The 15,988-nt window shown below is 44.2% G+C and overlaps 1 protein-coding gene across 3 annotated transcripts in view; it reads right to left on the minus strand.

Moving 5' to 3' along the window:
• Positions 1-15,988, minus strand: part of MED23 (mediator complex subunit 23) — a 111,691-nt gene that overhangs the window by 44,359 nt on the left and 51,344 nt on the right. For all 3 annotated transcript variants that reach the window (XM_073671255.1, XM_073671253.1, XM_073671254.1), the window contains 4 exons: positions 13,779-13,953; positions 11,792-11,955; positions 10,666-10,790; positions 10,130-10,335 (listed from right to left, as the gene is read on the minus strand). In XM_073671255.1, the coding sequence (XP_073527356.1) occupies positions 10,130-10,335; positions 10,666-10,790; positions 11,792-11,955; positions 13,779-13,953 (670 nt within the window). The remainder of the gene's footprint in view (positions 1-10,129; positions 10,336-10,665; positions 10,791-11,791; positions 11,956-13,778; positions 13,954-15,988) is intronic.

The following is a 15,988-nucleotide window of genomic DNA, read 5'->3' on the forward strand; positions in this document are numbered from 1 at the left end:
GACATTGTCCATACAGGCTTACAGCCCAAGAGTGGCATATCCAGTGGTAGCGTAGCGTAGTTACCCATCATACGAATGTGACCTTGTCATGGTTGATGGGCACACATAAATTGGCCAAATTATGCACAAAAAACCTTTATTTTGTAAAGTGACATCAGTCTAGATATAATATTTCTTATATATTCATGTATGGAGTGCCAGAGTTCTCTTTGCAATTTAAATATATGTATACACATAGACAAGATAAATATTAACTATATTGTGTAAGTATTCATACTTGGACAAGAAAGTGTCTAGAACACAGAAGTAGACCATTTCAATTTGTAAAAACACAATTCAGCCGAGTCATTAAATCTCACAAAATAATAGATTTGGCACATCTGAGTAAAGAATATAAAAATACTTCTTTATTTCTGAATCATATTGAAAAGGCATATCCATAAACTGACAAGTTTCCAACACTCAGCATTCTTACAGCCATAAATGGGAGAACAAGCAGTGGGGTACATACAGTCCTGGGAGGGATTCTACAATACATACCAAAAGGGGAGAACACCCACTAAATATCCCTCACTAACAGGACCTAAAACTTCACTTTTATTATATATATATATATATATATATATATATATACACACACCAATTAAAATTGCTTTGCCCCCAGTTTGCTAATTTGACACTTTATATTGAGCAAAACTTGATGCTATTCCTAAATCAATGGCATCCCAGGTGCCATAGTTTAAGCAAAACAGGGCGAACTATTAAAATAAATCCCCCCCTACATGTTTCACTGTTTACATGACATCATTAGTGGAAAGGAGACAAACACTAATCATTAGTAGACGCTTCATACTCCCTTCCTTCGGATGCAACAGACACCAAGGAAGAAGTGAGTTGCTGCTCTCGGACTCCCCCCTGAATGTCAGCTACGTCCCAAGGAAGTGAGAGAGAAGCGGCTGCGGATTTGCTGCAGGGCTCACGTTACATTATGTACCAGGAGAGAAGGTGCTGATCATGCTGGAACGCAGCCTGCACCGGAGGAGAGTATAGCTGTTATTATTTTACTAGATAGTGGCCCGATTCTAACGTATCGGGTATTCTAGAATATGTATGCGGCCGATCGGGCGCAATCAGCAGAGCGTTGTTTAAAATTTGGCGCCAAAATCGCTGATTGGTCGCGGCCGGCGACCAATCAGCGAACTGTGTTAGTGAAGACCGGAGAGTGTGTTTAAATTTGGTGCCAATATTGCTGACTGGTCGCGACCAATCAGCCAAGCGGTGTTTTAATTTGGCGGCACTATCGGCAGCCGCGACCAATCAGTGAATCGTATTAGTGAGGACCGGGGAGCGGCGCTGCGGGAGATGACCGTCTGCTCGCAGCAGAAGTATCGCGACAAATCAGCAAAGAAGGGTTTAAATTTGGCGCCAATATCGCTGATTGGTGGCAGCCGCGACCAATCAGCGAATCGTATTAGTGAGGACCGGCGCTGCCTGTGCGGGCACTTCTGCAGCGAGCAGCCGGGAGATGACCGTCTGCTCGCAGCAGAAGTGTCCCGACCGGCGGCGCCGCTCCCCGGTCCTCCCTTCACACTTGCCGTCGGGACATCAGCGGCCCTAGCCGTTGATCTCCCGACGGTAGCCGCATGGAGGTCAGCGGCGTCGCCGGTCGGGGTCCTTCTGCTGCGAGCAGCCGGGAGATGACCGTCTGCTCGCAGCAGAAGTGTCCCGACCGGCGGCGCCGCTCCCCGGTCCTCCCTTCACACTTGCCGTCGGGACATCAGCGGCCCTAGCCGTTGATCTCCCGACGGTAGCCGCATGGAGCTCAGCGGCGTCGCCGGTCGGGGTCCTTCTGCTGCGAGCAGCCGGTCATCTCCCAGCTGCATCGCCGCTGACCTCCGTGCGTCAGATGAGCCGCTAACGGCCGCCATCTTTTTCTGAAATCCTGCGTCGCTGATTGGCCGTGGCCAGACCAATCAGCGACACGGGAATTCCTGGACAGAAGGACAGAGACTGGATAAGACGATTATATATATTAGATATTAAGGAAATAAAGTGATTGAGAAGGTGTTGTCCTAGTAGTGGACAACCCCATAAACGTGGAGTGACACAGCCTGAGATTTGAACAGGTGTTAAATGACGGTAGTGGAATTTATCCACAAAATATCAAGCCCCATTTCATTAAGCCAGTTGGAAAGGCACTGGTGGAATCATAACACTTTGAATATATTGAAAGAAATATGGTCCCACGAGGACTTAAAGTGTCCACCACCATTCCTAGCATTAAAACAGAATGACATTCTAGCCAAATGTTTCCTGGAATAAATTGTTTAGAACTTTACAATAAGTGCAAAAATTGGCTATATTAAAAGAAGAAATTGTTGGGATTCAGACATTACTTAGGAGAGTTGAAAAATTCTGAAATTTACCTACTTGGCATAATGTAGCAAAATCTGAAGCCATCATTATGCAGGTTAAAATTGAAAAGAAACCAAAGGGATGTCACAGACTAGGAGCACAATAAATTGTATGAGTGGAAAAGGAATAAACTGATGAAAACTCCAAGACCACTAGTTCTAATCATGAATCTGATTCCATCACGAAGAGTGTTAAACTTTAGATTTTGAAACCTCAGATTTCAATTTGAAGGATTGCAGCGACTGCTGGTCTGCACATGGTCTTAGTTCAGCATCCAGTAGCAGGCCAAAAAATGGATAAGGAAAAAAGGGGTGGGGGGGAATAAAGAGCAAGGAAGAGAAGGAGTAAAAAGATAGTACAGCTGGAGACACAAGTAATGATTTGCCCCAGTTTTGGGACAGAATGCTCATTTTATAGCCTACCGATCTGTTCTGGGCTATTATGGATGTTAATAGGTACATACGTTTATTTTTTTTTGTTGTACAGATCAGGATCGGTGAACAAAATTTAGAGGAGTCTGTTAAAGAGGGATTTTTGGTACTCACATTAAAATCTCTCTCTTTCTTGGAGCCTTCATTGGGGGACACAGGACCATGGGTGTATGCTGTTGTCGCTAGGAAGTTGACACTAGGCAAAAAAAGAAAAAGCTCCTCCTCCGCAGTATACACAGGCACCAAGCTCACCAGTTAGTGGCTAAAGCAGTAGGAGGAACTTAAAACAATTAACTATGCAATGCACAACGGGGCACAACCGTGAAAACTAAATTAGATGCCCAACAGGGCCAACTGTACCTATGCCCAAAATCAGGGAGGGTGCTGTGTCCCCCAATGAAGGCTCCAAGAAAGAGATTTTACGGTATCAAAAATCCCTCTTTATCGCTTCATTGGGGGACACAGGACCATGGGACGTCCACAAGCAGTCCCTAGGGTGGGAGAACAAAAAAAAGGTAGCCATAGATTAGGTCTGACTGCAGGCAACCGCTGCCAGCAGAACCTTCCGTCCAAGACTGGCATCAGCCGAAGAATAAGTGTAGACCTTGAAAAACCTTAAAAAGGTGTGGAGTGAAGACCATGTTGCGGCCTTACAGATCTGAGAAGCTGAAGCCTGATGGCGAACAGCCCAAGAGGCCCCACCGCCCGGGTGGAGTGAGCCCTTACCTACCCCCAGAGGGGGAGATTTGTCTGAGACGCGATATGCCTCGAAAATGGTCGAACGTATCCAACGGGCGATGGTTGACTTGGAAGCAGGGAGACCCTTGCGACGCCCCTCAGGAATGACAAACAGGGCATCCGAACGCCGAAGGGAAGCAGTTTTAGAAAGGTACACACGTAAGGCTCTGACCAGATCCAGTTTGTGCAGGGATTTCTCCCGAGGGTGCACTGGGGCCGGACAGAAGGAAGGCAAAACAATGTCCTCATTGATGTGGAAAGAGGAGACTACTTTTGGCAAAAAGGAAGGCACTGGCCTGAGCACTACCTTGTCTTGAAGGAGGACCAGAAAAGGGTGACCGACATGAGAGGGCTGCAAGCTCTGCAACCCTCCTAATAGAGGTAACAGCCACCAGAAAAGCCACCTTCCAGGAGAGAAGAGAGGCTGAGATGTCCTGAATGGGTTCAAATGGGGGCTGTTGGAGGACGCTCAGGACCATATTAAGGTCCCATGGATCCACCGGGGGGCGATAAGGCAGCACCCCAGGTGAGCCACCCCTTGTAGAAACGTCTTGACCTGAGGACGGGAAGCCTATGGTGTGTGGAAGTGGCAGAGTAGGGCCTACCCGGTCTGTAATGGGCACGGTTCCGTATTCCCGGTCGGAAAGTCCGGAGCCGCGGAGACAGGAGCAGGGCTGCGATGATGAGGCAGTCACAGAATGATGCTGCCGGAGCCAGACCGAGAGCAGCGTAGAGGGGCGGAGCCGGAGAGTGCTGCCCTGAGCAAGCTAGGGGAGCTAAAGCTCCGATAGGCAGAAGGGATGGGGGCAGGCTTAAGAACTCGGCCGCTGATAGGCCTCCGGGATAAAAAAGTGGGCATGACGGAAGAGTCATATTGCTCCTCGGTCCTGATTGGCCGGTTTTCGGGAGGGGCGTATAACCGCCGAAAGAGTAACGCCCACCCAGAACCGCCCCACCGACAGAAAGCGCGGGCAGAAATGCCGTGCAAAAAAAGGACAGAGAAATGGGGGAGGGGAGGGGGGGCTGTGGGGGACGCCATGCTATTGTGAGTCCAAGGCCCCCGGTTCGCTTCCCGATGTCTGTGAGGGAGAGGGGGGCGTGGCCAAGCGCTGCTGTAAGCGAGCGTCAGCGGGGAAATGTGATGCCCCCTTATTGTCCCAGGATTTACGGGGCTCGTGCCATAGCTGAGATGTGAGGGACCTGGGGCTGAGGAGGCAGCATGGAGGGATTGTACCTTTCCCGATGGCTCTTCTTCCTCTTTTCCTCTGAGGATGGACACAGGAGGTCCTCCGTGGATACAGGGGATCCTGGCTCTTCCTACTTCCCGCACTGACCGGTCCTGGACAGTGCAGGAGACTGTGTCAACCCCAGAATCAGGGGGAAGGTCACCGTAGTGACCACCGTCTCCCTCCCAGGAGGGGGCTGGGGTGGGGAATGGGCAAGGACTGGCCACCGAGAATCACTGAGACACCCGAAGGTAACATGGGATAGGTCCTGCCCAGCGGGTCAGAGAGTGGGCGATGTGGGGAATGCCACACTGCTCTCTCGGTCGCTTGAGAATGGGGATAGCAGGGGACGCAGTGTTCCCTGTTAACCCTGAAGAGCTGTATCTGAAAAATAAAGAACAAGGATTAATAAAACACAACAGGGTTGGATCAGTAGGATCCAGGTCTACCTCCTACAGACACTAAGCTTAAACTGGTGAGCTTGGTGCCTGTAGGCGGCTGTATACTGCGGAGGAGGAGCTTTTTTCTTTTTTTGCCTAGTGTCAACCTCCTAGTGACAACAGCATACACCCATGGTCCTGTGTATCTCAATGAAGCGATAAAGAAAGAAAAACAAATATATTCTGGTTTAAAATGTGCGTGAAATTAAATGCCTTGATAGTGCTTCAGGGATTGGATGCCGAGGAACAGGGGGGGTGAACACAGGATGTTAAGGTGCTATTAACCTGCAGATACGGGTTTAATCTGCAGCTTATTAGCGTTCTAATAACTTGCAGATTAACCCCATCCTTCGGCTTCCAGTCACTGCGCCCCCGACACTGACTGACAGCTGGCTCTTAATTGATGCACTGCTGAACCGGATGTCAGCCACAGCCAGGTGCGCGGTTCCAGCCACCACTCACCGTGCGTTTATTGGTGACTGAAGCTGCGCTTCTATGACTGAAAGCTGAAGGTTGTCGGGAGGAATAAAGTTAAATTTCCTCCCGGCAGTTAAGCCTGTAGTGATGCGGCCAGCCAGCTTTAGAACGCTATTAGCCTGCAGCTTAGCCCCATATCTGCAGTTAATAGTATTTTTGATATGACAGGTTCCCCCCTTTTAACCCCTTAACCCCCGAGGGTGGTTTGCACGTTAATGACCAGGCCAATTTTTACAATTCTGACCACTGTCACTTTATGAGGTAATTACTCTGGAACGCTTCAACGGATCCCCCTGATTCTAAGACTGTTTTTTCGTGACATATTGTACTTCATGATAGTGGTAAAATTTCTTCGATATCACTTGTGTTTATTTGTGAAAAAAACGGAAATTTGGCGAAAATTTTGCAATTTTCAAAATTTTAATTTTTATGCCCTTAAATCAGAGAGATATGTCACACAAAATAGTTAATAAATATCATTTCCCACATGTCTACTTTACATCAGCACAATTTTGGAACCAAAATTTTTTTTTTGTTGTTAGGGAGCTATAAGGGTTAAAAGTTGACCAGCGATTTCTCATTTTTCCAACAAAATTTACAAAAACATTTTTTTTTAGGGACCATATCATATTTGAAGTCACTTTGAGGGGTCTTTATGACAGAAAATACCCCAAAAGTGACACCATTCTAAAAACTGCACCCCTCAAGGTGCTCAAAACCACATTCAAGAACTTTATTAACCCTTTTCACAAAAATGTTACTTTAGACCCAATTTTTTTTTATTTTTACAGGAGTAACAGGAAAAAATGGACCCCAAAATTTTTGTGCAATTTCTCTTGAGCGCGCTGATACCCCATATGTGAGGGGAAAACCACTGTTTGCTCAAAACCACATTCAAGAACTTTATTAACCCTTCAGGTGCTTCACAGGAATTTTTGGAATGTGGAAGAAAAAAATGAACATTTAACTTTTTTTCACAAAAATGTTACTTTAGACCCAATTTTTTTTATTTTCACAGGGGTAACAAGAAAAAATGGACCCCAAAACTTGTTGTGCAATTTCCCCTGGGCACGCAGATACCCAATATTTTGGGAAAAAACACTGTTTGGGCGCACGGCAGGGCTCGAAAGGGAAGGAGCGCCATTTGACTTTTTGATTGTAAAATTTGCTTGAATAATTAGTGGACGCCATGTTGCGTTTGGAGAGCCCCTGTGTGCCCAAACATTGGAGCTCCCCCACAAGTGACCACATTTTGGAAACTAGACCCCCCCAAGGCACCTATCTAGATGCATAGTGAGCACTTGGAACCCCCAGGTGCTTCACAAATTTTCATTTTTACGAATCAATTTGTGAAGCACCTGGGGGTTCCAAGTGCTCATTATGCATCTAGATAGGTGCCTTGGGGGGTCTAGTTTTCAAAATGGGGTCACTCTAATGTTTGGGCACACAGGGGCTCTCCAAACGCAACATGGCGTCCGCTAACAATTTGAGCCGATTTTCCATTCAATTTGTTAGCGGACACCATGTCGCGTTTGGAGAGCCCGTGATGTGCCTAAACCGTGGAGCTCCCCCACAAGTGACCCCATTTTGGAAACTATACCCCTCAAGGATTTTATTAAGGTGTATAGTGAACATTTTGAACCCAGAGGTACGACACAGAATTTGATAACATTAGGTCATCATATTGAATAAGTTGTCATTACTCTTGAGCGCAAGTGCTCGCTACTTGAGTTTGCATTGGGTACTCAGGTATGCACCATGTACTGCGTGTGCTCGAGTGACATGCTCGAGTCCCTGACCCGCATGTTTCATGGTTATTAGACACCCAAAAAAAACATGCGAGGATCGCTCGTGCATGGCAGGCAATCCCCGCAAAGTTTTTTGGGCCATGAAGCATATGGGGCGGAGACTCGAGCATGTCACTCAAATACCCACGATACTCAATGCATACCAAAGCACCCGATGCAAACTCAAGTAGCGAGCACTTGCGCTCAACACTAGTCGCCATATCGTCATCATTTTTTTCTTACTTTTGAAAAAAATCCCAACCCCAACCCCAGCCCTAACCCTAGCACAACCCTAACCCTAGCACAACCCTAACCCTAGCACAACCCTAACCCTAGCACAACCCTAACCCTAGCACAACCCTAACCCTAGCACAACCCTAACCTGAGAGTTTATTTTTTACGCCGTTCCTCATGCGGTTTAAGTGATTAGACGACCTTATTCTTCAGGTCGGTGAGACTACAGTGATACCAGAATCATATGGGGTTTTTATGACTGACAGCTGTCACACACTAAAAGACGCATTTTTTGTAAAATCTAGTTTTTGCATCGCCATATTTTGAGAGCTATAATTTTTCCAGATTTTGGCTGACAGTCATTTGACGGCTTTTTTTTTGCGGGATGAGTTGACGTTGTTATTGGTGCCATTTTCATGCACGTGACATTTTTTGATCGCTTTCTATTCCGATTTTTGGGAGGCAGAATAAACAAAAACCAACAATTCAGGAATTGTTTTTTTTTTTGTTTTTTTTATTCTGTTCCACGTGTGGTAAAATTGATAAGGTAGCTTTATTCTTCGGGTCAGTACGTTTACAGCGGTACCACATTTATATCGTATTTCTATGTTTTGCACTTTTACATAATAAACGCAATTTTATAGAAAAAATTATTTTTTAGCATAGCTTTATACTGAGAGCTATAACTTTTTTATTTTTCGGCTGATGGAGCTGTATGGCGGCTTGTTTTTTGTGGGACGAGATGACGTTTTCAGCGGTACCATTTTTATTTATATTTGTCTTTTTGATCGTGTGTTATTCCATTTTTTGTTTGGCGGTATGATAAAGCATTGTTTTTTGCTTTGTTTTTTATTTTTATTTTTTTACCGTGTTCACTGAAGGGGTTAACTAGTGGGACAGTTTTATAGGTCAGGTTGTTCCGGACGCGGCGATACCAAATATGTGTACTTTTATTGGGGTTTTTTTTGTTTTTTTTATAATAATATTTATTGATGGGTACATTATATTTTTATTTTTGGTGGATTTTTTTTATTTTTTTTACAATTTTTTTTCACTTTCTGATCGTTTTTATACTTTATTACTTTGTCCCACTATGGGACTTTCACTTTTTTTTTCTCTGATCGCCTGCATGGCACAGGAATGCAGCACCATCCCTGTGTCATGCAGGCTGTCAGCGCTGGACAGGGAGAAGATTGTTTGGAGATGCACTGTGCTTGTCCAAAAAATCTTCCTGCTGTCTGGTGACCCGGATGTTGTCATGACGACATCGGGTCGTCATGGCAACATCCTGGAAGCCACGGCAGACAGCGCTGGAAGCCGGAAGAGGAGGTGAGTATCTGCGATCACCTCCCCTTGTCTCCGCAATGCTGCGATCGACTTCGATCGCAGCATCGCGGGGGTTAATGTGCTGGGAGCGGTGCGTGACCGCTCCCTGCACATTGTCACAGCTGACACCCGGTACTATCAGCTGGCACCCGGCGGCGATCGCGCCCGCACAGCCTGAGTGCGCGCGCCATCGCCATGACGTACTAATACGGGTCTGGCTCTTAAGTCCCAGGGCACAGACGCGTATTAGTACGTCTAATGTTGTTAAGGGGTTAATGTCCGGTGGCAAAAAAAATACAAATCCAAGTTATTATTCCCTTTAAAAGTAGAGTTCCTGTTCTAGGTCAATTCCAAGGTTTAATCAAAGTGGATGTTTTATTTGGATATCAAAATACCTAAAGGAAAACTTACAAAAGCTTTATAGCATGTTTGTAATGACGTTATCACATGTGGTCTGTTGGCATTGTAAAAAGATTTATCTGACATTTATGACAAAGATTAAGAACGCTGATGGCATTAGAAAAGAGACAGTTATGGATAAGACTTTAATATGATCGACTAATAAATGAGGATTTTTCTATTTACACAAATGTGCCGAATCAGCTGGAATATATCTGGTGGCCACTACAAGATCGGAATACAGTTAACCAGGATCTTTGGCTATATGAAAAACGGGAAGTGTGGCGAACTATAATTGAACTGTGCTGTTTAATTGTATCCATCCATCCAGGACGTATTCATTTTAAATTAAAACTTCCCAAACCCCAAGGAAAATTCTAGGCATATGTTTCGTAAAGGCTATTCAACAGAACAGCTATCCATGCAATGCGTGGACTCATGGGTTCTGCAAGCAGCATCCACTCTGGTACATAGATGCGCAGAAGGGCATGTGTATGTTCTCATAGGACATATGGGAATAAATAAGATTAACACGTACTCATAGTATAACATGACTGCTTTCTTTCAGACAACGCCAAACTGCTTGTGCATTGAATTGGTTGAGCACTTCATTATTGTAGGTTTTCTTATGAACACAAAACCTAGACTTTACTTACCTGTATCCAATCTGATTGATCTGATCGGTCTCTAGAAGCATTTTCCAAAGCAGACAAAGGAACAGAGGCGAGGAGCCTTGCAAGGAAAAGTGTGAGATGATATCATTTTCATTGGTCATGGACTTCCACTTCCGATACTCCTCTTCCACATTTTTCTTGAGGTTGAAACGACTTTCTTGAGGCACATTGTTCTGCTTGAAGAAGGCCTATAAAAAAAAACCCAAAAATTATTTTATTTTAAGCGGCATCCCAAACAAATTCTATACAGTATATAGAGTTATGCTGCATTTATACTTTATTTTGGGTGGGGTAAATCTTTACGGTGGGGCGGAAATAAAGTTACAGCTGTTAAACACCTACATATGCACAATAGCTAAACCCCCCCAAAAGAAAAACAGGTCATTTAGGAACAAAACACTAGTCATTGAAAGGTTAATTTTACTGCCCAAAAAAAAAAAAAAAAAATCACAGTAAAAAGAGAAAAAAATGAGACGAACACTTTGTGGCTGACATTAGTAATACATGAAAACATTTACCTGTAATGGAGCAGGAAAGCAGCTGAGAGTGTGCAAAGCCCAGTTATGTGGCGTGAAGCTAATAATGGTCTGCAGAATGTCCTTGCACCATGTACCTTGAATGGATTCAGAGCCTGTGAAAAAATCTAGCAAAGCAACAAAATATCAGGGGGGGGGGGGGGGGAAGCTGCTGTACTTGCAAAAATTAACACATGTGCTGAAATTCTGTACTTTATATCAATATCGAAAAGCAAAGTCCCCAATTTAAGTTGATCAGAAACCTTGTCCCCAGGTGGTTTGTTTTAACGAAAAAACATGCACTTTTTTTTCCCCCCTCATCTCCAGGTCCAGTGCCGAGTCTCCACCACTGCAGCCAATCAGTGAGTTTAGCAGCTCCTGCAGTGAACTTGGAAACAGCTGCTGAGTTCACTAATTATCTTCAGCGCTGTCGATGCAACGTCAGCGCTGCAGACAATAGCTGTCACTGGCAGCAGCAGTGGAGACTCCGTTCTGGACCTGGGAAAGGTGAGTAAAGCACAGTTTGTTTTTAAACAAACTGCAGCTGGGTGAAAAGGGGTTTTCTGAAAACCTTTTTAGCTTTAGAAACAAAACTGAAAAGCAAAAATGAGGAAAAAGTTAATTTTATAATTTGTCGCAAAAGAACTTTAAATAACTGAACAATTTGCCAAAGGACAACGTAAATGTTCTATTTACCTCTGTTTTTAAGGAAACAGTCATTTAATTCAGATCCTTAGCACAATAGCTGATACAGTTCTCAATACAATAGGGCACTGTAGCATTATCCTTTCTAAATAACAAGAGTCTAAGTTATGCAATACTCAGGTTACAATTTATAATGCAGAATTAGGGTTTGCGCCACTAGTATGATAATAAAATACATCCTCAATATTATCAGATCAGTGGTGGTCTGACACCTCTACCCATCAGTGTATGGACTAACACCACTGCTGTCACACTGTTTAGTGGCGGCTATGTATTATAGATCAGTTCTTATTAAAATCAAAGATCCCAAGTTGTCAATAAAGTTAAAAATACCAACATTATGAATAAACTCCTAAAACTGTTGCTTAATAATACGGTTACTTTTTTCTTCTTCTCCCAAGCTTTGAAAAGAAATGAAACATACCAGTGACATGAGTGGCTCTCGCCAAAGTCAAAATCAGTGCTCGATTAAGCTCCTCCGATTCAGCTGATAGAACGGTTTTGGGGTCACTCAGGAAACGAGTAAACTGTGGCTGGACCTCCGAACTTCCCAAGGCGGTGATCAATCTCAGAGCTGTACTCTCAACACTGGAGACAGAAAGACAAACATTGCATGAGAATTCAGGGCTAAAAGAAGCTGGTATATGTGAACATCTGAAAACAAAATAATTCTCTATTAAGAGAAGACGTGACAACAGGTAGTCTAGTGAGGAGGTATTATCTAGAAGTGACAGGTACAAAAACAACAGAGTATTTCCCGCACTTATGGAAAGAATATATAGATCTTTCCCTCCAAATGCCTTTTAAAAGGGAACCGGTCACCAGAAACAACAGTGTTAACCTGCAGGTTAACAGCGTTATTATGCTGCCCGGCGCCTGCACGCAGCCGATTGCAGAGGGGAGAAAATTAACTTTATTCTCTCCGCCTGCATTCAGTTTCAGTCACGGGGCAGCGCTGGTTCAGTCATTGCTCTGAGAATACAGAGCGGCCACTGTAACCACAACCCGGGCCTAACTGAGAGCCACCCCCAATGTAGAGCCGGTGTCCGTCAGGACTGGGGGCGAGCTTGCAGTGGCTGCTCTGTATTCTCAGAGCAATGACAACCTGTGGAGCCCCAGACTCCATGATTGAAACTGAAGGCTGGCGGGGAGAATAAAGTTAATTTTCTCCCCGCAGCAATCGGCTGCGTGAAGATGCCGGGAAGCATAACAACGCTGTTAACCTGCAGATTAACCACATATCTGCAGGTTAATAGTATTATTTCTGGTGACAGGTTCCCTACAAAGGGAACCTGTCACTTGATTCAGGCTGCCAAAATCATGAACAGCATGAATCAGAGCTCAGAGTAATACATACCTGGCTGCATTAATGCATCCAGGCCAGTATTCATGCAGCATGTGGATTTGGCAGGCGGCATGAACTGTACCAGTTTCCCACTCTTTAACACCTTAGGACTGGCCATTTTTTTGGTCTTGGATTTTCCTCCCTTTCTACCAAGAGTTTATTGACTTTCATTTTTTTGATGACAGTCGTTTGATGGTTTACCTTTTGCAGGATGAGTTGTACTTTTGAATGACATTTATTTCATCATGGAAAGAAGGAAAAAAATTCCAAGTGCGTTGAAATTGCAAAAAAAAAAAAAGTGCAATTTCACAATTGTCTTGGGGTAATTTTGAATGACCCCGTTCATTTTACCATATAATGTAATGGAAAAAAAAATTCCAAAATGTGGTAAAAAAAAAAAAAAATGTGCAATTCCGCAATTCCTTTTTTTGAGTATTGTGTTAATAGTATTGATTGTGCTGTAAATATTCCCTGGTAACATCATTTTTCAAGTCAGTAGGATTACGGCAATGCCAAAGTTACGAGGAGTTCTTTTAATATCTTAGCAGAAAAAAAAAAAAAAAAAATCTGAACTTTGCGCCATCTAAAAGGAGTTAAACGTTTGCAGTTGGAGCTTGCTCCGATCGCATCAGTTACTGTAAGATGATGGCTATGTAACGGAGTCAGCATCCAAAGTGAATGAAACAGGCTCAGATTCTGAGCGGCTTCTTACAGAGATTGGGCACAGCTGCCGCACATTTACCACGCCAGTCCTTAATGCGGTAAAGAGGAAGAACAGGAAGAATTAAAATCTCAGGAAAGTAGACGGTGTCATCCAGTACTAAACTATCCTTTAGTTCATATCATCAATATTAGATTAGTCTATGTCTTAGCACCAGAAAAGATCAGCTGAGCGATGCCTCCCTTCCAGCAATGGCTATGCTTTATTATGGAGCAGATTACCCATTTACTAAAACTGGAGTGTGCTATAGTGAGCTGTTATATCTGGCACAGCAGCTACTAAACAAAGGCCATCACTTTTCTAAAGTGCTAGATCACTTCATTAAACCTTATTACGAGTACTGACCAAAGGTGCAGCTGATTCTGATTGGTCTGTGGAACTCCAGCGAGTGAATGGAGGTGACTCAGGAGCTGAACTCGATAGTGAGGCTGGATATGATGCATTCGGTAACTAAACATTTCCAGCAGGGTATGAAGGATTCCCCAGGAATGAGACTTGAAGACAGTGGGTAACAGTTGACCTGAAAGAATAAAATAAATAAATGGTGCATGAAATACAGCTACACTCAGATTTCTATAATTGTATGGATACTAAGAAAATAGAGGTTTTGTAATGTGTTAAAGGCATAACAAACATTTACAAATTTAGGTCTCATTCACACTTGGATTTTTACCAGCATTTCCATCAACACCTGTTAGCCAAAAGGAAGAGTAACACATACTAATTTGTACGTCTTCTTCATTGGAACCACTCCCTATTTAGCCTTACAAACACTGATGAAAAATACTGGCATGTGAAAATGGCCCAACCCATTACATGGTTCTGAGCTAGTTTCAGCGTGATAAGAGATAAGATGTCATACATCTGTTTCCATCAAAGCGCACACAGAACAGTTCTGTATACCAATGTGGAACAGCATGCTGTATGCTTCCCGGCTTCAGAGGTGCACTGTGAATGACCCAAAGTGCAGAACATGTACGCGAGCCATCTGCGGCAGTTCCGGTCATGCGCAGTGTGCCTCTGAAGCTGGGAACCGTACACCCGGCTTCAGAGGCTCAATGACACTGCCGAATAGAGCCGCACATAGGCATAAGACTACTGGCGATGATGCCAAGTCTTGCAAATCAGGTTATCACGCCCATAGAAGTGAGATAACATGCAAAGAGGGCCGACTAGTCTGGGGAAACCAAGGCCCATTGACTAGTCAAAGGCCTAATTAGCATAAGAAAAACAGACCTTATAAATACTTTTTTTAAAACATGGATGAAAGTGAATAACATTATAAAGGGCTTTTTAGACAGGGAATTTAGTAATACACATGTGAATGCTGCTGGGTTGGAAGGCATGGCGGATCTGACAGGTTCCCTTTAAAGAGAACATGTCACTTCAAAAAAAGAAAAAAAGTCAGACATGTCAGCATCATGTCCTAGAGAAGGAGATGCTGAGCAGAGTGATATATAGTTTTATGGGAAAATAGTCCTTACAGTGTGAGATTTTTTTTTTTTCAATTAAATCCCTGTTTATTCTCGGTTCAGAGGTGCCCCGGGCTGCCCTAATCAGTGATTGGTAAATTGTTGATTAGAACCGCCCACTGGACCGCTGACCGAGCAAAGAAGTCAATGAATAAAAAAACAAAATTAGGCTGCGTTCACACATTGCGTATTTCCCTGCGTTTTTTTACGCTGCGTATTTTCCTGCGTTTTTTTAAGCAGGTAAAAAAAGCACCTCCATTCACACACTGCGTAAAAAAGCGCAGCAAAAAACGCAGTGTGAAAATGAAGGGTGACATGTGTAATGTCTGTGTCTGTGTGTCCTGTGTGTACTGTCTGTGTCTATGTGTCGTGTGTGTCCCTAGCAGTGTATGTACAGACTATGGATAGTCACCTACAAGATGGATGAGAAACGCATCTGCTCCGGTCCCGTGCTTGCAGCATCTGCCGTGAAGCGATCAGCAGACTGTCAGCTGACCAGCTTGTAATCAGCTGACCGGAAGCCGGTTACAAGCCGGTTAGCTAACAGCTGATCGGCTCACCGGCAGATGCTGGAAGCGCGGGATTGGAGCAGACCGGACCGGACGCCTCTCCCCTGACATCGGGTAGGTGAGTATCCATCCTGCGCCCCCGTAAAAAAGCGATGGAATTACGCAGTGTGTGAACACCGCTGCGTAATTCCATCGCTTATAATGGCCACAATAGAGAGAAAGCGCAGGACGCAGCTGAGTAAAGAATTGACATGCCAATTCTTTACGCAGCTGCGCTTTCCCGCTGCGTAAAATCACACAGTGTCTGAATGGCAAAGTGAATTTCCCATTCACTTTGCTGGCAGACACAAAGCACATTGCGTATTTTCAAAAAGCGCACGCAAAAAAGCGCGCGAAAATACGCAATGTGTGAACGCAGCCTTACACCATATCATTTCACACAAAATGATATATCAATTTGCTTAGCTATTTCTGCTCTACAACATGATGCCAGAATATTGAACAGGCTTTTAATGGTGACAGGATCCCTATAAATTCATGTAAACATTTACATTTTTCCTGCCGTTAACCAGAT

This window comes from Phyllobates terribilis, unplaced genomic scaffold, assembly GCF_046119375.1.
Source record: "Phyllobates terribilis strain yellow unplaced genomic scaffold, ASM4611937v1 Scaffold_3__8_contigs__length_932513732, whole genome shotgun sequence".
NCBI lineage: Eukaryota > Metazoa > Chordata > Amphibia > Anura > Dendrobatidae > Phyllobates > Phyllobates terribilis.